The sequence below is a fragment of the Spermophilus citellus genome (assembly GCF_964194105.1).
Source record: "Spermophilus citellus genome assembly, chromosome: 8".
Taxonomy (NCBI): domain Eukaryota; kingdom Metazoa; phylum Chordata; class Mammalia; order Rodentia; family Sciuridae; genus Spermophilus; species Spermophilus citellus.
Window position 1 is genome coordinate 35,828,520 of NC_138189.1, and position 23,192 is coordinate 35,851,711.

General features: G+C 30.3%; 1 protein-coding gene across 8 annotated transcripts in view; it reads right to left on the bottom strand.

The window, feature by feature from the left end:
• Positions 1 to 23,192, bottom strand: part of GNPDA2 (glucosamine-6-phosphate deaminase 2) — a 41,798-nt gene that overhangs the window by 16,033 nt on the left and 2,573 nt on the right. For 2 of the 8 annotated variants that reach the window (XM_081304604.1, XM_081304606.1), the window contains exons 2-6: positions 22,542 to 22,703; positions 18,474 to 18,575; positions 17,328 to 17,510; positions 11,976 to 12,160; positions 7,599 to 7,773 (exon numbers count right to left, since the gene is read on the bottom strand). In XM_081304604.1, coding sequence (XP_081160730.1) covers positions 7,599 to 7,773; positions 11,976 to 12,160; positions 17,328 to 17,510; positions 18,474 to 18,575; positions 22,542 to 22,665 — 769 coding nt within the window. In that variant the 5' untranslated portion in view covers positions 22,666 to 22,703. Of the gene's footprint in view, positions 1 to 124; positions 2,899 to 4,597; positions 4,623 to 5,977; positions 6,009 to 7,598; positions 7,774 to 11,975; positions 12,161 to 17,327; positions 17,511 to 18,473; positions 18,576 to 22,541; positions 22,704 to 23,192 lie in introns of those variants that run through there. The other 6 variants (XM_081304603.1, XM_081304601.1, XM_081304605.1 and 3 more) reach the window with 6 other exon arrangements.

A 23,192-nucleotide genomic window follows, 5' to 3' on the forward strand; every position in this document is an offset into this window, starting at 1 on the left:
TTTCAGGGTTTTCAAGTTTGTTTAGTAAAAGTTAGGTCATAGTAAAGGTTAGGTCATTTAGTAAAGGTGAGGTCATAAGTGGAGCATACCTCCACAGGCTGTACAGGTTAAATGAGATAATATATTTTAAATACTCAGAAGAGTGCACAATGTAGTAAAGCATAGTGAATTTTAACTGTTATCTTTTCGTGCATGTTTTTCTCTCACTGCAAGGTCCCATATTAATATTCCATGTAGTTTAAGTGAAAGACTTTCCAAAATCCACCTTAAGCGTCAAAACATTAGCTGGATCAATTTATCTGATATGTATGATTTACTACATATGAATCACTTATTAAACAAAGTGAAGTCAAATAACAGTATCTAGGCATCTGCTTTATCTTTTGATGTTCATACAGTTTATGACATGTTGGTTTGTAATGAGATGGTTTATAATGTACATCTAAATTAAAATTAAAGCAGAGGCAGTCTCTTATTTCTGACATTCAGAATTCATTCATGCAGTATGATAAGTGTTTGGTATTAGCAGCTGTTATGAATTACAGCTTAACAATTATTTAATTTTCATACCTGAGATCACAGAGCCAATAAACAGCTATATTAATTCAAAGCTCTTTAGTTCCACATTCATTCATTAATAATCACTGACAGCATGCAGAATGTATCATAGCAAATAAAATGATTTAGCCATTGGTTTTTGTCTTCTACTTGAATGAGGAAAATGTCTTTTCAGAATAAGACTATCAGTGATGAATTTTATATTGTTACATTTGAGATAATTATAAATTAAGATAGTGGGACTTAAATTAAAATGGCAGAATATATGAAATGAAGAAGCAATTAATATGGTTTCAGAACAAAATGTTCTATTCTTTCATTGTTGCAAAGGAGTCACAAGTTGCACCTGGCACATAATATGCACTATGTGTCTACCATTTAATATTTGTGCTTGTTTTATATGGTCAAATTTTATTCTGTAGTCAGTCACTCTTCAAAAAAATTTTGGAAAGTGACCTAACATAAGTAAGATTTCTACAATGAGTATTAAAATGGCACCACTTATTAAGTTTGTTGTGTGTCAGCCACTGTACTGAGTTCTCTTTTATTCAGTCTGTAAAGGAGAGGAAGAAGTTGACACTTATTGCTCACAGTCAGTTTTTGACATAGCTGGGATTCAGACAATGGTTTCTTCAAAGACTACTTAAATTTTTCTTGTGAAATGTGTTCAAAAGGCTTTAAATTCTTAAGAGAATCACATCTTCTGAGTTAGGGAATTACTGTGGCCAGAGAGCAATTTGCTGAACAGTTAGAGGACACATACCTAAATTAGCCTCCTAATGGTGGCTGTAATGAAAAAATTCTTTTAGACCTTTAAAGCATAGAAATACCTGTGAATGGTACACAAAAACAGACAATGTTGGCCTTTTCATTATGGCATCATATGACCTAAAGTAGTTAGGGTAGTTCAAAGTAAACAATTCTTATTACCAGAACTATTAGTATAAGATACTACTGATTTACTGGATAGTTAAATATTTATAAAGCTATTAAAAACATGATCTATAATTAAAATAAGGCAGCATTATTTTACACTAACAGTTTTATTTTTATTTCATTTTCAGTTTATTTGCTAAATATTTTAAGGAGTGTAACTACATTTCAATTGCAGAGACAAGCAGACATAAATAAGGCTTCTATAACATGGGCTTATAAAATGTGAAACAACAGGACGGAGTGTTTTGTCTTTAACTTCCAATGGAATACTGAGAAACTACAGGTAAAGGTATTGTCTATCTGTAATTGTATGATGGAAACAAACCAAAAGGAAATGTAGGCTCACAGATACTGTTAGTTGCTGGAATCTCCCAAATGCAAGTATTTATTTCACTTCTGGAAATAAAATTTAGATAAATTATTTATTATAAGTTTTATTTGAAGTAAAAATAGAAAATATATTTAATTTGCACTATGCAAAGTTATGTCACTCTAAAATAGTTTACAGCAATTCCTTTTATATATATTTCACATTATAATTTTAGACATTTTTAATAAGGAATAAAGCTAATCATTTGAAGTTTAACAATAATCAGAAAATATTCTTCAAAAGAATTTCCTTAAGTGTGTACCTAGGTATAAAGCTCGTAATTTTCAAGATGCTATTATTAAGGGCATGAACCCAAGTCATTAAATAAAAATAAGCATATCTGTAAAAAAGTGCTGTATAAGAAGGTAAGCAAAAGCATGCACTTAACCACTTTTTAGATCTAAAAGGTTGTAAACTAAACATTTAGGCACTGTCATCTCTTCAAGTGTTCTTTGCCAACAATATATAGCAGGACTTTTATTAATGTCCACAGGCGCTACCGCAGGAAAATGACTAAGGCAACCACATGCAGAAAAGCATGTGTGTAATGCACAGAAAAAGAGCATTCCAAAAGTAAAGGTTTTCCATGACAGTTGTTGATGAAAACTTGGAGTGTCTTCTTGTAATTAAATAAAAATCCATTTCACTAATCATGTCCCAAATGGTACCTGATGTTCAGAATCTTTTTTAAAAAACTTAATCATTCTAAAATTAAACAGGCAGATATTTCATTTCTATGCTGTTTTATAGGTGGCTATGTAGCTACTGTACTGTATAGTAAAATAGCCAACCAATTTTAAAAGACTACATTTCCTAAATCCTAGTGTAAAAGAGGCATTTTAAATATGGAATGTATAACATTAGATCTTAAAAATTACAATCTTCAAAATTTCCAATTTTATCATATTGCATAGCTGATAATTCATCTAATAAAAAAGTTTTCTTTCAAGCAGAATTTTGCTTCAATCTCCTTCAATTTCCTTCTTTCATACTGTGTAGTGGGTCCACAAGTTTATTGTGCACATGCATTAAACCTTAAAGAAAAAAAGCACAATTCTAGTTTTGTTTTAGTTAATTTTGAACTCTCATTTTCTTTAGCAAGCGTTTTAGTTAATTTTGAACTCTCATTTACTTTAGCAAGCAAAAGATTTATAAGATATAAGTATTTTTGTTCCCATTTGATACAAAAATCAAGTTTATTGAAAAACTAAAAAATGTTTCAAAATGTTAAACTACCTAGCAAATATCAATTTATAATATCGATGAAACAATGTAGATCTAGAATGTATACAGGTACTTTGGAAGTAGCCAGAAGTAGGAGCAGTTCTTCAGAGCATTTCTATGTCAGGACACCAAATTTGAATACAATTTGTTTATTAATACATTCTAATTACATTTAAAAGTTTTTATTGACTTTGATCTTCTGGTAGTTCTTTTACTAGACTCCAGAGAGGAGCTGAGAACTATTACAGTAGGATAGCTTTAGTCCTTCAACATATTACCATACGCATTCATCTGGCAAATTGTTTTCTACCCCATAAATATATGTGTTTATGAAAAGGGTTGATTACATATTAACCATTACATATTGAGAAAGGTTTCCTAAACCAGTACAGAAGATGCCTATATTAAACGCTAAGTTACTGTAGAAATTGAGATTCTAAATTTAAGCAGAGTTTAAATTTCATTTTGTAATATACTTGCGAATCGTTAACATATTAAAGCTTCTTGAGAAGTAGCATCTTTTAGTTATTAATGTCTAAAGGCATAAGTACTATATTTCTTTGAAAAGAAATAGTTCTAAGAAGATTGTCTTTGACAGAATCAGTTAACTGATTATTTTATACTTCGGAAATCAGAGAAATCATTTAAATTTTCTAGGTCACTGTAAACACAGAGGCTGGGGAAAAGCACTTGGAACTTGGTTTCCAAAGAAAATGGGATTTTTAGTTTGGGGAGATAGGGTAAGTAAGGAAATGTTCTTGTCAGGGAGGCTGAACAAAGCACCCTAAAATACAAATTGTGAGGGAGACCCACTTCTAGGGTATAAGCAAAGAACCCTGAGAGGAATTCCTGTAGGGGGAAAAAAAAAAAAAAAACTTAGGAGAAGTCTTCAAAGGAGATTCTGAAAGGAGGAAATATCCCATTTTCTACTGCTACTGAAAGTAAAAGAAAGTTAACTTCTCAACAGCCTACTTAAAGGCTTAATCAGCACTTCAAAGGTCCAATTTCAGTAAGACAGGGAAGAATAATTTCAGTTATGTAATTTAGAAGATGAATCATTTTGTAGAGGATCATCCTGTACAGTATAATTTTCTATATTTGCTAACAACTTTGATGATGGGTAGAATACATTGTGGCTTTAAAACACAACTTAAAACATCAAGATAAACATTAAAAATCCAACTACTTTATAAAGTTTCTTTTTTTTAACTACACACTGAAAATAGCTTTTATACATAAGGCTGTTTTCAAACTAGAAATTAATTTGAAAATTCTATTAATTGCTTTCTAGCTAATCTTTAATAATTTACTATGAAATAAGGTAAAAACTGACAAATTTCTACATTAAGAAATTCCATAAATAGAAATAATAACTGGCACTTAAGTCGTAAACAGAAATAAGTAAATTCTTGATACAAAATTAATAATAATTTGTATTTAAATGACATTTTGTATAATGTTATATGTCATAGTATCTAAATATCGATTTATTTACAAAGTAAATTTTACCTCTGTCAGGCTATAGGGGTGGCCCCTAAAAGGGACACAACAGAAAAAAAAAATGCATCACCATGAATAATTTATAAAATACACTAACTCAAAGATAAATAAGTTCTAATTAAAAAGCAATACCAAAAAGCTTTATATGAATAAAATGCCCAAGTATTAAACTTTTCTTGTGATTAACCTGTATCTTTCAAAAGGTACATATGAAAGAAGCTTCCATTCAGTAATAATTGTTACTGTTTGGAATTTAGTTAACCTAGATCTTTTTCAGGAACTAAATAATTAGAACCTTTACTAAATAATTAGAACTCTGTTAACATTTTTTAGTGAAGACAGAAGAAAAGGTAGTATTGTAAATGGAATTTGAAGAACTATAGGCAACAACACCCAGAATAGTATCCTCCAGTTTTTTGATGGGATATAATAGTAACTCAGTGAGAACATGCCAAATACATAAAACTACATTTGAAATATGTGCACACTCTTGAGTATTTAATTAACTCTACTCTAAATCAAAATACTTAACTGCAAAGTAAGGCTTATATATGGCCCAGAATAAGATCTAAATTCTACTTTTTTGACACACACTGATATTCTGAAACCTCTTTAGAAATATATACAGCTCCAAAGTAGAAAGTACAAGGTACTCTTCAGGTAATGCAAATATCCTCTCATGAACAGTTTACACTTTAACATGTTTCAGAAGAACTTGGAATTTATATAACACTAAAAGAACTAAACATACATAAATACCTCCTTCTCCTCTAGTTTAAATTATCTAACTTATGCTTATATTTTTCCTGGAAGCAATGATTATAGTTTGGGGAAAAGCACACAAATATATATTTGATTTAGATGATAGTATATTCACACTTTATTCCTCTTCTGGGAGGTAGTGTAACAGAGTGGACAAAAGCCCAATTCTAGGTATCTGATTTCAGTTACCCAGCTCTGCCCACTATAAGCTATATGACTTCAGGTAAGTAACTTAATATCTCTATCTGTTAAGCCTACTAAATCCTTTGAAAATGGCAGTATATGAAAGTTCACTTTATAGCACTGCCATAAGAATTAAGTAAATCAATGAATATGATACATTTAGAATAATGCCTGGTCATACAAGTACTGGCTATTATTAAACTAAATATTCACTAAAATGTAAAAATAGTCTGATAAATATCAATTTGTGATAAAATCAGACAGACTGGTACCAACAGGGTCTATTTGGGGATTACTGGTACTAGAAAATGGACACTGAAACTGGCATATGTGGAAATGTGGATTGCTGTATTAACTTCAAGAAATCTAATATGTGCGATGAAATCTGGAGGACGGTTTGGAGATATAGGGATAAAATTCCATTCAAGAACTCTGTCTACTCACAGTTTATCACTGAGATGCTCTCTGCTTCTATCTGCCAAATTACAAAGAAGCCAACATTTTGTTGTTGTTGTTGTTTAATTGGATATATTTGTGGCTTGGTAAAAACAAGTAATTTAAATGACAAGAGATAGAAAAGATGAAGTATTAAATAATAAGGAAATATTTAAATAATGATTTATCCACTTAACTATCCATTAAAAAATGTTTTTAAAGAGTTATTTTGTAAAATAGGAAAATGCTCACAAAACATAAGTGCAAATACAAAACAAAACTATACACACAGCATTTTCTAAATTTGTTTTAAACATGAGATTTTCAGTGTTTTGTAAATTTCAATCATTTGTATCCAACCTCAATATTTTTGCCATATTCAGACATTTTATATGAATTGCAAGTTACTGATGTCCTTTAAATCAATTATAATTTTAAATATTATTAATACTATATTTCTGAATATGAGATTCTGTATACTATAAGACATACTTATTTGATATACCACTAAAACAAAATGCTATCAGGTATACTATGATAAGACACCAATTTTAAGAAACATTCTAATTTCAGAAAGATAAATGTGTCTTAGAAGCAATAAAATATGATAACTTTCTTACACCTGTATTAAACAATGATATTCATGAAATATAGCTGTGATGTTTTCTATACATTTTTTAATACCTGTTGAACACAGTAACTACAGTAAAAGATTAAAATATATATTTATTGATGTAACAGAAGTAGCATATGTACTATACACTCTGTGCTAACATTTAAAACCAATTAATTTTCAATATTGACTACATAAATATAGATACTTTATAAAGAAATACCATTTATATAGCTTGTTTATGTTTGGGTTTATATGTAGAGTTAATTCTTAGTAAGGGAATGGAGTCTCCATTTAACATAGTCAAATTGTCACTTGAAAAATCTACTAAACTATCCATTATGTCAAGTATATGCAGTTTTTTTTATACACAGTAAGACTTACTGAACTAGACTACAGAAAAAAGCAAAAGGAAAATCATCACACAGGATTGTGGGAAATCAAACTCTATCTGCAGAGTTTATTCCATACTCTTTCAAATTTAGTGCCATTATAAGTTTAATCTACAGGAATATATTGGTTTGAAATTATTAAGATTAAATGATATAGTGGGAGACCCATCTTAACCATGAATTAGGTTCTAGGTAGAGGGTTAAGATGGAACTTGTAAATATAAAAACAAACCCAGAAAAGACAAAGATAGACTTCCTGTAGGGTTATTTAATATGGTAAATTCAGTATAAAAGTAAAATATTTTCCGAAATTTGGGATTTCAAGAGTTGGGTTTACTGAAAATACAAGTAAAGACATTTCTCTCTCTCCCTCTCTCTCTCTCTCTCTCTCTCTCTCTCTCTCTCACACACACACACACACACACACACACACACACACAGGGAACCTACTCTGAAAGCCACTATTATCTGAGGTGAGAATTTTTATCCATTGAAAAAACTGGCCATTGTATCAGCACAATTCCAGTTTTCAACAGGCCACAGTGTAGAATTAAACCCAGTCACATTAAATTCTGTCATCTATAACAGAACGTCTCAAACATTGCGTTTTATATTCAATGCTCACCTTTAAAGTATTTCACAGTTTTAACTCTTAACTCTAAAGTAGCATCTTCATCACATACAAAAATAGTTCGGGGATGCTGCTGGAAAGCTGAAACAGTCCACATGTGATTGACTCCTTCTTCTATTGCTTTGTACAGGGCAAATGCCTTGTGTGCACCTGTTATGAGGATCATCACCTAAAAAGTGATGAATATAACTTGTTAATTAATAGTTTAATTTTGTTCCTGATGAGTAGGCAACTCTGACATGTAAGTGCATATTATTATCATGGTGGGATACTGATGTGTAAAAGATACCTGGGAGGATCAAGAAAAAGGGTATGTCTTGCAAAAGAAGAATTATGGGTCTTCAAAAAATTTACATAATTTGGAATGATACACCAAATTGTTCTACTCCAGATACTATTACAGAAAAGCAGAAAGACTCTAAAACAACAGATATTTAAAGTGTTTAAGATCATTTCATTGACCATGTATGATTATCCAAAGTTGTTTCAAACAAAAACTAAACTTAAATTAGGGATCCACTTAAACACAGGAGTTGCCTTTTAGGCACATATGCCTAAAACTTAAAATTTAGAAAAAAACCAAGTTCATGCTCCTAAATTCCTAACTGCCTATGAAATAATTCAAAGAACATATATAACTGTAAGTGTATATGTATATCAAAATGAATCTTCCCTTTATCATTTTTTAGGAGCAAGTCAATCTGATTTTACAACTTAGAATATACACATGAATATATTAATGTTATGAATCCTTACATAATTTGCCTTATAATTAAAAACATTAGATATTTGCAGTTCTAAAATATGTATAACATCATACACATTTTATACACATATATGTGCATATTTTATAACTAGGAGGAAATGAAACACTAATAGATCAGGATATTACAACATTTCTTTTTTATCACAATTTACTATTCAGTTTTCACTGTGAAGATATATCTTGATTAAACCCAAGTCCATGAATATATTAAGATATGTATGGATTTCCACTAATTTTTTTAATTGATAAATCTTGTTCTTATGAATAGGTATACTAGCTCAACAAAAGAATTTAATGTAGCTATAAAGCATTCATCTTTTAAAACAGTAATTAACTATGTTTGATATAATAAGATAAATAAAACATTAACTAATGAATCTGTAAATTAGTTTTTCTTGCTGGGCATTAATAGCCAATGTGTTCTTTAAAGACTGATGCATGTATTACGGAAGGAACTCTGTAATAATACAGGTTACTGAGAAAAAACACTGGTGATTCTTATGCATGAACTGACGTTTGAGAATCAATGATCAGGCAGATATTGCAATGATATAGCCTCATGCTACTTAAATAATAAATGCATTACAATAACACTATTTTAAAAGGTTATGAGACGAGCAGATTTGGGTGATAGTTCACATTTAAGCAATCATTCCATCAACAAGTAGATATTTATAGCTTATAAAACTATTTTTAACCCACTGTATCCATTCCTAGTAGATATTTAAATCAAAAATGCAATTTTTCATGTGAGGAAATTAAGGATTAAAGATTTACCTAGGAAGAAATAGGAAGCAGAAAATACATGATTTTCAGATTTTCATTTCTAAATTCTTACCCACCATACAGTCTGAAGATGGCAAGGATGCCAGAAGATGAGATACAGAAAGAAACTATTGTACTCAATATATAAAATATATACAACATGTACAATACATAAAATGTAATAAAGCATAATGGTGACATGAAGTAACACTCTCTGGGGCAGTTGAGGAAAGTTTTAGAGTAGCTCCTCTAGAAAATCAAGTTTAAGAATAAATAGAAAATCTCTATATACAGGATCCTTTCAGACAGTTAAGGAGTAGTCAATAAAAAGCTAAAAGTTTGGTAAGGATGGAGCACAGGAAATGAAAGGAAATAGCTGGACACTGGACACTGAAGTCAAAGACTTTTATGCTAAACAAAGAGGCTAGATTAGATCCTGTGATGGAATAATAGAGACTCACAATTACACAAATAATAAACTGAACAATGTTTTTGATAAACTTATCCAGGAAGTAATATAGTGAATAGGATAGGTGAAGACTGGACACAAGCATGATTTAGGATGGGACTTGCAGAGAAGATGGTAGTTTCAGTAATTAAGAAATCATTGATAATCTGTGTGACTTTCGGTAAGGAAGTGAAAAGCTGATTTTAAGTTTTATTGGCTTTGCTTTAATTTGTAAGAATAACTATGCAAATAATTACAATTAATAAAAATAATTCTAAAGATGTTACAATAGCTAAAAGTACTTGTGTCTTTTGGGGGGATTATCTTCATAATATATGGCATTAATTTTTAAATATAATTTAGTAAAAACAAATTTTAATCATTTTTTTAAATTTTTTGGTACTTGTAATTGAATCCAGGGGCACTTAACCACTGAGCTATATCCCCAACCCCCTTTTTGTATTTTATTAGAGACAGGATCTCACTGAGTTGCTCAGCCTCTCAAGCTGCTGAGATTACAAACTTGAGTCACCGCACCTGACCCAAATTTCCTTTCCAGGTAAATTGGCTTTGAAAAATAGCCAAAAGTCAACAAAAATCATTTCTAGTGGTTCAGGTAGATAAACAATCTGTAGTGAATAGGACCAATTTTGTCCAAAATGGATTGTGAACCTAAGTATTTCATTCAAACTATTCCCAGAAGTTGCTTAATACCTATTATGTGACAGACAGTATGAGGGAGTACATATACATGCCTCATAAATTCATGCAGAGTATAAATTAGTGAAAAAACAGATATTAAATCAGTAAATATACTAAAATAATTACAAATTATGACAAGTGCTACCTAAAGGAAAATATCAGAGTGGTATGACAAAATAAGAGAAAATAATTTTGCCTATGAGTATGATGATAAAGACAAAAACATGAAAATTAAATGGTGCAGTGTTGGCCATGCAAGGAATGGAAAAGAGCATTCTAGATATAGTGTCATTGTGAAGACCCCAAAGCAAGGAAAGAGTTTGATAATTGAGGCTATTAGCCTATGAGGTTCCTAATCTAGTTGAAATTTCCAAAATCTTGATGAAATATGAAATAACTTCCAAGGTGTGTTCAGAAGATCCTCATTATCTGAGCTGCCATGATGTGAATATATATATCAATGAATTCACTACTTGAATTTAGTTCTATATTTAAATCTTTCCACTTAACAGTAGCTAAGTGTACGTGCTATTAAAGAAAATGACACCAAAGAAAAAGGAAAAGAGAATATGAATAAGTTAAACCATTATAATTAAAGATAGAAAAAAAATCAATAAATAAAAAAACTTCCTTCAAAAGAATGCTATGAAAAAAATCAAAGAACTAAGATAGGTCCTAAGCAAAATGACATAGCCCTGGAATAGTTTTATAATGATCATTTCCAGTAATACTTAGAAAAAAATGCTGTTAGGTGAATGACATCATAATTTTGTTGGAAAATTTGATTCAAAATAGGGGGAAAAATCAGTATTTGAATATTCTGTTCATTCTAAAAATTAACATAAGAATTGGGTTAAAACATATCTTGTTAAATGTTAGAAAACTTTGTTTCATTTTTCAGAAATAAAATTGTTCTAAAATGTTTTTTCTAACTTATTTACTATAAATTTTCATTCATTAAAAGACATTTTTCAAATACTTATGAGATTTAGATGAGAAATACCCATATTTCAATGATAATTCTATTTATATGTTCAAATCTAAGTATAATTAAAATAGACTTTTTAATAATACTCTGTCTACTTTGAGCTATCTAATCTGGCTACCAGAAAATAACTGATTTCTAGGCTTCCACATAATTTAACCACTAATAATCATAAACTGACTATAATTTTTCCTGTTATTCTCAAGGAAGGTAATGACAAATGAATTTTAAAAACTTAAAAATTTGACAGGGTCTACTTTTCAGAGCATGTGCATTAAATTTAGAATAGATCTAGGATTCGATGGGTTCCTTTTCAGCTAGAAACTAACTGGTCTATCCTCTATGTATACTAAATCATCCTGAGTAGTGGGCTACCACTGCATCTGTCCCAGCATCCTTTCACAATACTGTTTATTTCAATCAAAACAAACCATGTGATTGCTTAAGATTGTAGGACCTCCAACTGTGAAGCAGGAATAATCAAATGAAGCAGTACCTCAAAAAAAGGTGCTGCTAATTCTTTATAGCTCCAAAAGATAAAGTTAGTTGATTTCTAAATCTAACTATGAGACTGACAAAAAAGCTGAACACTAAAAAAAAAAACCACTAAAAAGAGAATGTGACCAAATATCAATCATTCTGCATGACAATTACTCCAAAATACATAAACATCAAAATAATATATAAAGAACATAGAATTCTTACTTCTCTAGCATCCATCACTGTCCCCACACCAACAGTGAGGGCCATAGTTGGCACTTTTGACAAATCTCCATCAAAATATTTAGCATTTGCCAAAATGGTATCCATTGCTAGAGTCTTTAATCTTGTCCTTGACACTAAACTGGATCCTGGCTCATTGAAAGCAATATGACCATCTGGACCAATTCCTTTAAAAAGAAATACACACATACCAAAAAAAATATAATTATTATTTTTCTCTCATTTAAATTGTCTCAAGGTTTAACATGGTTTTATGAGCAAAAATTCATAACACACTTACCTTGTCATAATTTATAGCTGAATTTCTAATACTGCATTAAAATGTGTTTCTGCATTTCATTTAACAAAATATTTCCATTTTTTCCTATAAGCATAACATTGATCTGGTATGATTCTAATAACAGCAGTAAAATTAAGTACTACCTTAATAACAATTCATAACAGTATTTTCACATACATCATCACAACATATGTGTAACAATCTTATGAGATGGCAAGATTAGGCATAACTATTTCCTTCAAGTCCTTCACTTTTTATTAAGACAGAAATCTTTGATGCTTAAGGTAAATAAGAGACTCACTTAAGATCATAATTTGGTAAATACAAACTCAAATTCAAGTCTTCTGATTCCTAACACAGTGTTTTTTTTTTTTAAACTGCGGATTGAACCCAGGGTGCTTAATTACTGAACCATATCCCCAGCCCTTTTTATATTTTATTTAGAAACAGGACCTCACTGAGCTGCTTAGGGCCTAAGTTGCTGAGGCTGGCTTTGAGCTTGCAATCCTCCTGCTTCAGCCTCCCAAGCCACTGGGATTACAGGTGTGCACCACCACGCCTGGCTAACCAAGTGGTCTTTATACTCACACTTTAGTCCAGAAGGGGCAATAAACTAGTAGACTCTGTGTAGTATAGTTTCCTCAATTAAAACAATGTATACATTGGACAAGATAATATTTTTATTGCAAATATAATGCAAGCAAAATATCACTAATTCTGCACTGTAATTACACCAAAATATATAAGCATCAAAAAGAAAGAAAGAAAGAAAGAAAGAAAGAAAGAAAGAAAGAAAAAGAAAGAAAGAAGGAAACGAAACAAAACTATTAGGAGAGTATTTTTTTTCAAACATTTTTCACTATAATCTATGTCAATAACATTTGACACTATAATGTACACATACACACATATCACACACACACACACACACATCTATCTAAAATATAATTAAAACAACAACAAAAAAAATCACACAAAACTATTCTCAGTCTTAGTGGGAGAATTTCCCAGCCCAAATCAAGGTAAAATATGACATAGAATAACCTAGTTTTAAAGAATGATGAAGAAATAAATAAGCTGTTAAGCAAATATAGACCACCAAAGCACAAAAAATCCAGGAAATTTTAATGTGAGGACATACCTTTTTAATGTGAGGACACACATGTGATAAATATGCACATTTTTCAACTATTAAGTAAATATTTGCATCTAAATATGTTTTAATTATAATTGTAAATTTCTAGGTTCCTAATAAAATTATTTCTTAGATATACATATACACAAATATTTATATTTAAATCTATATTTACATGTGTAAAGAGGAAAGGATGGAACTAGGAGAATAAAAGCTTCAAAAGAAAAAAAAAAACGGTCAAGTGTACTAAGATCAACACTGGAGCTCTCACTGGTGATTTGGGCCATACAAAAGTGTGCAGCTAAGCTGAAGCTATGAGCATAGTTAAGAGAAAAGCCTTGACACATTTGTTTACTGGACATGGGTAACTCAAAAACTGAGGTCTCTGATTACATATATTATATATGTACATATAAAATATACATATACACACGTATATAATTCGGCTAATTACTCTTTGGTCTTTAGGTCTAAAGTGAGATATCAGCATCTATATGAAACATCTCAAAAACTCATTGTGTGGATTATATGTCTTTCCTATGTTATTATAGTTCTGTGGGTAGTATGTAAAGTTCAGGAGAACAATATATTACATATAGGAGGTACTAAATAGATAATGGCTGAATAAATGAATGGATGATTTTTATTTTTTGGCAGACTCAGTAGTTTCTCCCACTTGTTGCTCTACTTCCCTCACCACAAGGGCGTAAACAATTATCATTTCCTATGTCCCTTTTAGATAGAGATTATTGTCTAGATATAAGCACTTGCCCCAAGATAAACAAATCTATAACTGCTCTCCATATTAGAATCTTGACCTGGAATACAAAAAAAAAAAAAAAAAAATCAGAAGACATCTAGAATTGAGGCATAGGATGAGAGCACTACAGAGAAAAGATTGATGAGTTCTTACTTTTGAGATCTTAGGTTCTCTGATTCTTATTTTTCCAAAGACTTATTTTTTCCAAAAACTTATTGTTTCAACTCTTCCTTCGGTTTTGAGTTGCCTCAGAATCATTCCAACTAATTCACTTCTGGTCCCATTAGTCTGTCCATATCACTGGCAACCAAAGAATTCACTCATGTAACCAAAAAAACAAAAGGTTGGAAGTTTTTCCTACTGTTTTCACTTAAAAAAATACTTTGAGAAATTTCTTATGTTAATATATTTTATTTAGAAAATGCCACGTTTGTGTATCTTGTTACTTGGGTACGTTAAGAAGTCATGTTATACTTTACCCTCTCTTTGAACACTTTTGCCATTAGAGGAAGAATGAGAACTTTTAAGAAGATGTACTTCCTCGTTTCTCTTTTTTACCAAGAGAAGAAAACTCCTGCTCTAATTCCCTGGAGTAAGTAAAAGTAGATTAACATTCTTCAGCTCTTCTAAGTTCTGTTTCCAATTCAGAGGGGAGGAGGAGAAAACCCCATTCTGGCTTCAAGCCAACCTGCAATCTCTAGTCCAACTTTACCTTTAATAAAGCTGATATTTTGATCCCATTTGGCACAGTTCTTAGTGTTTTTATTAACCAAACCCTGGAACAAAAGAAGGGTAAGTGGTAAGACCCTGATATCAAGCCTCATCTTGAAAAGTCCAATGATAACAAACCTAGATCAACAAAGGAAAAGAATCAAATGAGATTCTTTCATGAATACATATCTAATAAATAGGTTATCCCAAGTAGAAGAAGAAAATTTAGTAAGCTAACCTTTCTCTTTTCATGCAGAGTAATTATAGACTTTAGATGGTATATGGACAATGTCAGACCTGGGCTTATCAGACTATAGTGAGGATGTTAATGGAGGAGACAAAGGAACTCTCTGAAAAAGTTTTTTTTTTTTCCCCTCTTTCTCTTTTTTCTTCTTTTTTGGTGTGGGGGAGATGACTATAGAAAGCTTAAGACAAACTGGTTTTAAAAAATCTATTTTTTTAAGTAGTCAGTGATAACTATAAAAAATTATAATTCATGCTCAATCTACTTTGAAAGGAAAACTGAGGTGCTGTAGTGAGGAAACCTTCCCAAAACATTTATCTAAAAAAAACATATGAGAAATGACTTACAGCTATAGGGAATGAAAAGTGTTCTATCAAAATCTGGGATAAGTGAGCTACGGTTTTTAAAATTACACTAAGCTACGAATGCTTTCTGGAAAGAAGGCAAAGAACAAAATAGGGAGATCTTATCACATTTTTAAACTCTACTTCCTGGCACTAGATTCTTATATAAGGTCAATAAATAAATAGGGAAAATAAAATTCCACAATGAAGACATTTTTTTTCCATGTTTAATAAGCAACCTCTAACAACTAACAACCTCTAACAACTATAACTGCTTTCTTTGGCCCAAAGAAATAAGTGAAAACAATTCTCAATAAAAGTAAGATAAACAGGTTAGGTCAGTGATTCTACTTCAGTTTGGTATGGAGTTTAGATAATCTAAAGCGTGGATGGTTAGTATACTCCCTAAACATTCTCAAACATTTATTGTCTCTGGTGCAAATGGTAATTATGTCAAAATGATCCATATGTATAAAACTGGAACATGTAAGCACTCCTTTAAGGTTTGCTTAATACTAGGAAATTTTATTTAAAACATATATAACTTTCTATTTTGAAAAACAAAATAGTTTAACTTGGATTCTTGCTCATATAAATAAACATTCTATCTACACAAGAAAATAAATGACATATTTCCTCAAAGATTTTTTGATCTTATTCAGTAACCTGTCACTAATTTAATAAAAACCTCCTCAGGAGAGAGAACTATGTCAGCAGCTGTAGTTTAGAAAAAAGAACAAGACTGAAGAAATAACTACAGAGTATCAATATATATTAAGCACTGTTTCAAATATGTTATGGTGTGATTAATTTTCAGATTTTGGAACAGTTAATATTAATCTTATTTATAAACACAGTGAACTTCAATAAACTTACCATGGACATGCAGAGAGCAAGTGGCCAAAATAGGATGTAAATTTATATCTCACAGCAAAACCCAATTTTGCAACCAACTACATCAAACATACTCAATTATTCCAATCATAAACTAACATATTTCTAATTCATGTAATTATGAGTGTTTTTCTAATAAGTAAATTATAAAATATACATATTCAGATAGGTAATATATGTTAATTTGAGGCATTAGTATTTTAGTTGAATACTAAAAACTCTAGTGAAAATAATTTTGGCTTTAGCTTAGTTGATACACTATTCAGATGGCAACTGGCTAGATGTCTCAGATGCTTTGTACTGATAACAGAAAATCATGTTATTACAAAGGAAGACATTCCTATTTTTAGTACATTATGCATACACACATACACACACACACACACACACACATATATATATATATATTTATATACACACATAAATTATAAGTGAAATTTGGTCAGTTTAATATTCATACACTGGAATTTATTAAAATAATTACATAGTTTAACTCATACTATCTAAAGGTTGATGATAAATAAAAAGACTTAGATCATTGTAATCTGATTTTTCTTAGTGAGATGAAACAATTTAAGTGACCTGCTACAATCTACCCATTTCTTATGCAAACTTTTAGATTCAACTCTAATTTGATAAATAGGCTGCACTGGAGTATTAAATATTAAAGATAAAGCTATCATTTAGGAGGTAAACAGGTCATTCATTTTTTATGATGTGGTAAACTATCAAACTTAAAGAGATAATTAGAAAACTATAACAGGGATTGGGACCTACCTCTCAAAATATAATTTAAGCAATTCTGAGCATTAACTATTAGAATTTTAAGATTATGTTTGATGAAAATTAAAAAGAGGAAGTCAGGCTATTTCTGAGTATTATACAAAGTTAAGATTTTTTTTAAATTTTAAAATATTAATTCAAGAATTAAAAAACAAATAATTAGTGGCAAAATTGTTTACATACCTCCAACAAAGAGATCAATTCCTCCAGCTTCTTTTATTTTCTTTTCAAATGCATCACATTCTGCTTGTAAATCTGCAGCGTTTCCATCAAGGATATGAGCATTGTTAGGATCTATATCAATATGCTTAAAAAAGTTATTCCACATATAAGAATGGTAGCTTTCAGGATGATTTCTTGGAAGTCCTAAATGAATTTAATAAACAAAAGTAACTATTTCCAGAAGTACAGCTTTTTCACATTGTATTTAATTTAAAAATATTTTTAATGTGGAATGCCTGCTTGTTATATGCCCAGTATTATAACATACCCCAGGTATGTAGTAACACAATAAATTTATAATACACCCATGGAAATATTATTATCCTCATTTTATAGATGAGCAAGTAAAATAGAGGGGTAGTAGCTCACAGAGGGGTTGGAATACAAACACAGGCAGTGTAGGCCATGTGCACTTAATCACTATACATTTCTTGAACACATGAAGTTTTCAGCAGTGAAGCTAATTTACTAAATTAAATTTATTAAATTAATGTTTATTAAATTAACTAAATTTGTTAAATTAACTGTTCAACTGAAATGTTGGCCATGTTACTACTCTATTCCTCCCGTATCTATGAAAAGTATATTGAATCATAATAATTTGTGGGGCTATCACTTATGTTTCTGTTAAAAGTGTATTCCTATATTTATATTTTAACAGAATTTCTATGAATCAGAGATCTTCCCAGTTAAGCGAGATAACACTCAATACATTATTAAAAAAAAAAAAAGCTTCACAGTTACATATGGTTTTTAATCTGAAACATATATTTTACTAATTACTTTTACATACATTAATTTATCCTCACATCACTAGTTTTAACTGTGCCTTAAGGGAAAAAAGAGAGAAAAAAAGAGACCATAAAATGTGAATGGATTGGCTCAAAGTTGCATGACTGGTAAGTGGCCAGTCATGTATTCTCCTCTTGTATTCTTGCTACTATACTGTGTTATCCACATAAAAAATACAAATTTTTATGTGAATTCCCAATCTCAACATGAAGTGGTATATTCCTATTATATTCAAGACATAAATTAAATATATATATTTTCTAAAAATATATTCATTTAATTAAAAACATAATATGTAATTCAAGAAGAGCTTACCTACATATTCATCCATGTTAAAAGTCTTCACATATTTAAAAGAAAGGTCTCCACTCTTGTGATATTCTATTAGTTTTTTATAACATCCTAAAGGTGTACTCCCTAAAATAGATAAAGATTCCATTTTCTAACATAACTTGAAAATTCATCTTAAAAAACATTTCTATATGCTTACTTCAATTCTTAACTGTATTCTGTATTTTTAATTTATTAGGCAATTATTAATCTAAATACATACCCAATTAACAAATATACATTAGCTTCTTTACAAGCTACCTTGTAAAGAGCATATTTGAATTAAAAGAAAACTAAACACCCCAGTTTTTGAAAAATGAAATAAAATAAACTCAAGTTCTAGTATAAATTGATACATAAATAGGATAAGTGTTGACCACTTAACAAAAAAGAGAACTAGTGCTAAATTTAAGTACTGCTCCTACAGTAAATTTTGAAATTGAGAGTGAGGAACTTTAGCCATACAGCTTTTTAACTAGAGTTCCTGTTTTTCATTTCCTGTTATCTTTAGCACATATCAACTAAAATGTGTAAATGAGAATCAGAAGTGTTAAGTATTTAAAACAGAGAGAACTTCTAGGAAATGGAATCTTGGCAGTGAGTGCTTGATTTTAGTTTTGTTTTTGTTTTAACTATTTATTTTTTAGCTGTAGATAGACACAATAACTTTATTTGATTTTTATGTGGTGCTGAGTATCAAACCCAGTGCCTCACCCATGCTAGGCAAGCACTCTATCACTGAGCCACAACCCCAGCCCCTGATTTTAGTTTTTATAATATGATTCTTTTATATGTTTTATAAAATTAATTGATATTTGGAAAGAGATTTGTTTGTTGGTGATTCATGATATGACACAATGAAGAAATAGATTTAGCCAATTGCAAATGGTCTCCTTCATTGTTTTCTAAATTTGCTCTATTTTTTTCATGTTAGATTGACAGCACTCTAAAACAACTAATCTGACCTTCCCAATTCTGATTGGAGTATTGGTTCCTAGTACAACCATCACGAGAAAGAAAATACAAAACCTACATATAAAATATATACCCAAGTAGCATGTAAAAGTTTGTTAGAAATTAACAGTCTCTGAACAACAACAACAAAAATCAAATAAAAAGAGGAAATTTGGGTGTAAAAAACTGCAAGGGGCGGGGAGGACCTCTCCTAGCATGCCTGAGGCACTGGGTTCCATCTTCAGCACCACATAAAAATAAAATAAAGATACTGTGTCCACTTAAAACTAAAAAGTAAATTTAAAAACCTCAAAAAACAAAAAGCTGCCTCTCATTTGAGATGACAGTTATAGAAATGGCTATAAATAATAAACACAAAGTTAAAAAAAAAACAGAAAAGTAATAGATTTTCTGAAAACTAAGCATGTTATTTTCAACTGCAATTAATAATGTAAAAATTATGTGGTTAAACTTTATAATTCTTTTGCAAAGAACTATTCTTTCATTGACACGAAATCTCAAAGATGGATAAATATGCTTCTCTTTTTCCTCTCTAGAAGGATTAATGAATCTTGTTTTTTCATTGTTAAGAGAATTAGAAGAGTTCCTTAAGAATATATGAATAAAAAAGTGAGAAACTGTCACAATGATAAGGACAAAAAAACACATTCATTTTCTACTTTTTAATCTAGATAAACGAATGAAAGATATGGTACAGAGGGAACTGGTTAAGGGAATTTTAATACTTTGTTTGTTATTGTTATTTAGTAACATTTAGCAAGTCCTCACTATAATTCAGATCAAATAAAGATTACCAGGATTTTTTTCTGTATGATAAGAACTGGTAATATAGGGATAACTAAGAACAAAATAACCATGACACAAGGAAAATCTTAAATAACCTAAAAGAAGTCTAATCAAAAAGATTATAGTGTTGCTAGTTGGGAAAATAATTTTAAAAAAAAAAGATGGCATTTTAATTAACTCTTTAAAAAAGTCTGAAATTCTGACAAAGGGAACAGCACAGTTGTGATTGAAAACAGACCAGAGACAGGGGAGGAGGCCCAAAGACATTATCTTTTGTTTTCACACATCACCTTATGTAAATCTCACAACCTTGGGAAACTGACACTATCTTTCTTATTCTGAGGATGAAAGAAATGAGTAAAAAAGAGAAGAATTTGCCAAATATCAAATGGCTGTGAAGTCAGAGATTCAAATCTAGATCTGTCTAGTTTCAAATCTCCTGGGTTCCACTATATACCATGCTAGCAACATGAATGGAAATGAAGCAAAGAAGTCAGCAAGTTTAGTCCTATTCTTTGAACTACAGGCAGTTCAATTCACCGAGTCAATTCAGTGTTTGGGAATGGTGGGAATAAGGTTGGGAGGCAGGTCAAGTTCTCAGCATGCAGACCTTTAAATGTCAAGCCCATTAATGTCACTTCAGTAAATATATACTGAAGAGCTATTCCCCAGCAATTGTGCTGGGTGGGAGAATAATTATTCTATAGCATGTTAGCTGCAATCACATGTATTTATGTTCAAATTTTAAAAGCATCAGGAAGGAGAACATAATTATCATGTCAATAGTCAATGAAAATGAATAGGGGAAAACATCAATAAGAGTTATCCAGAGATACTCCCCTTGTAGGAGCATCACTAAGCAGTTACACTACCAAAATTAAAGCTAAAGTTGTAGATCTATATACATAAAAACATGTTCAGCACTGCTAGCATTTAAAATTCTGAAGTTTTTCTGTTTCCAAATTCAAATAAGCATTTACTTCTGCATGATAATTAAGAAATGTGATGGGCACAGTTAGGCTTAAAGTAACCCAGGATAACAGTAGACAAACTGATACTGTGAAGTCACATTCAATGACCACCTCACATTACAGAACTGAGGGTGCTGCTGTAAGTGTACAGTACTGTTGTGCATAATTTAAAAAAAAAAAATCCCCCTCTGCTGTTCTCACCAACATCTACTGTCCCAGACCAAAAAGGAAAAAGCAAAACAATAAACAAAATCAACTTGAGAAATATTAGTCATGCAAATCACCAAAGCAGAAAACATCTGAGATTAACTTTTATGTAGTTGGAATGTATAGGAGGAGGAACAGGAGAAAATTGTCTATTTGATTAAAACATTATGAGAGCCTTGAATTTATAGAGTATTCAGTATGCAGGGGACTTATGGAATACTAACTTAGTTGAGCCTCCAAACAGCATTTTAAGTTATTATTATTCCTACCCTTCTTACAGATAAGGAAACAAGTGTAGTTATATAAAATAACTGCCTTGAAATAACCAAGAAGTGGTTCTGACTCTAGGTATAATATCCTTTGCAAAGTCAAAGGTTAAAAATACCAAATGAAGAGCCATAAGATCAAATGGCACACTTCCTGGTCATTTTTTAAGACAAGACTTAACAGAAAACTGAATTCAATAATTATAATTAATGTTTTGTTTATTCTGTGATAAAGAAATAGCAGTCTTATAATTTTTCAATTATAACATTCTATATTTGAAGGAAAATAAATAATAAAAGGCTAATAAGAGATGATGACAGGTGATGTAAAATTAAGAAGCAACACATGCTTAGGTACCTCCTGTGATTAATAAGAAAGGTAAGGTATTAAGAAATTGTATTAATAGTGAAAATAATGCTCCTAAAAACAAATAACTTATAAAAATGAACACAAAAATATAATGATCAAAATTTGTTAGGAAATTCCCTACTGCATTTCCGAACAGTAGGTAAAACAGAATTTTTTAAAAATAGTAATAAAATGTAGATACTAGATTATATATAATATATATACTAGATACTAGATTAGACTAGATAATAGGCTATACTAGATACTAGATTATATATATATGCATATATATGAACATATATATATATATATATATATATATATATATATATATATATATAAAATACTAGATTATATATAAACTTCTGACATAAAGCCATTAGGTTCAATCAGTGTTATGGCAAGAAATGTATAGAAAAAATATTTTACTAAGAGAAACTTTACAATTTCACAATCTTAGATAACCTGGGTCTCTAAAATTTAAAAAGTGGTTTATTACCTGTTGGTAAGCCCAGTGTAAAGTATCTGTCCTGTCCAGGTTTGAACTGAATGATGCGATTACAGATGTATTTGGCTGCCCATTCACTAGCCAAGTCATAATTATCAAGAATCACAAGCCTCATTATAGTGATACACAGCTTCCAACACAAGAAGTTCCAACCTGAGAAAAATCCATTGTAGAGCACTTTAAGTATTTTACAGACACTCAAATAGAAGTGTAATATATTGATGATTTTAAAAAGGGAATTATTAAGAAGAACATGCACATAATAAAATATAATCTATACTTTAAAAACAGTAATTAATAATTCTAGGTTTTAAACAGTGGGTCAGGTCATTTAAATAAACATATTAATGCTTATAATAATCTTGGAAAGAATAAATAAAATTCCCAGTTTTAGATAAGAAAATGGACTCCCACAATTTGAACTCACATAGGTTGTAACAAAGCCAGAATTCAAATTAAGGCATTCTTAATATAAAAAGCACCACATACACTGTATATAGGTATAACACATACTCCTACTAAAGCAATATAAAATAATCCTAAAGAGAAACAGAGCAGTAGTCATTTGTTGATTACAAGTTAATAGTAACAATCATTACTAAGCAAATTTTAGGTTACTTGCTAAAACTCAGGGCATAACAG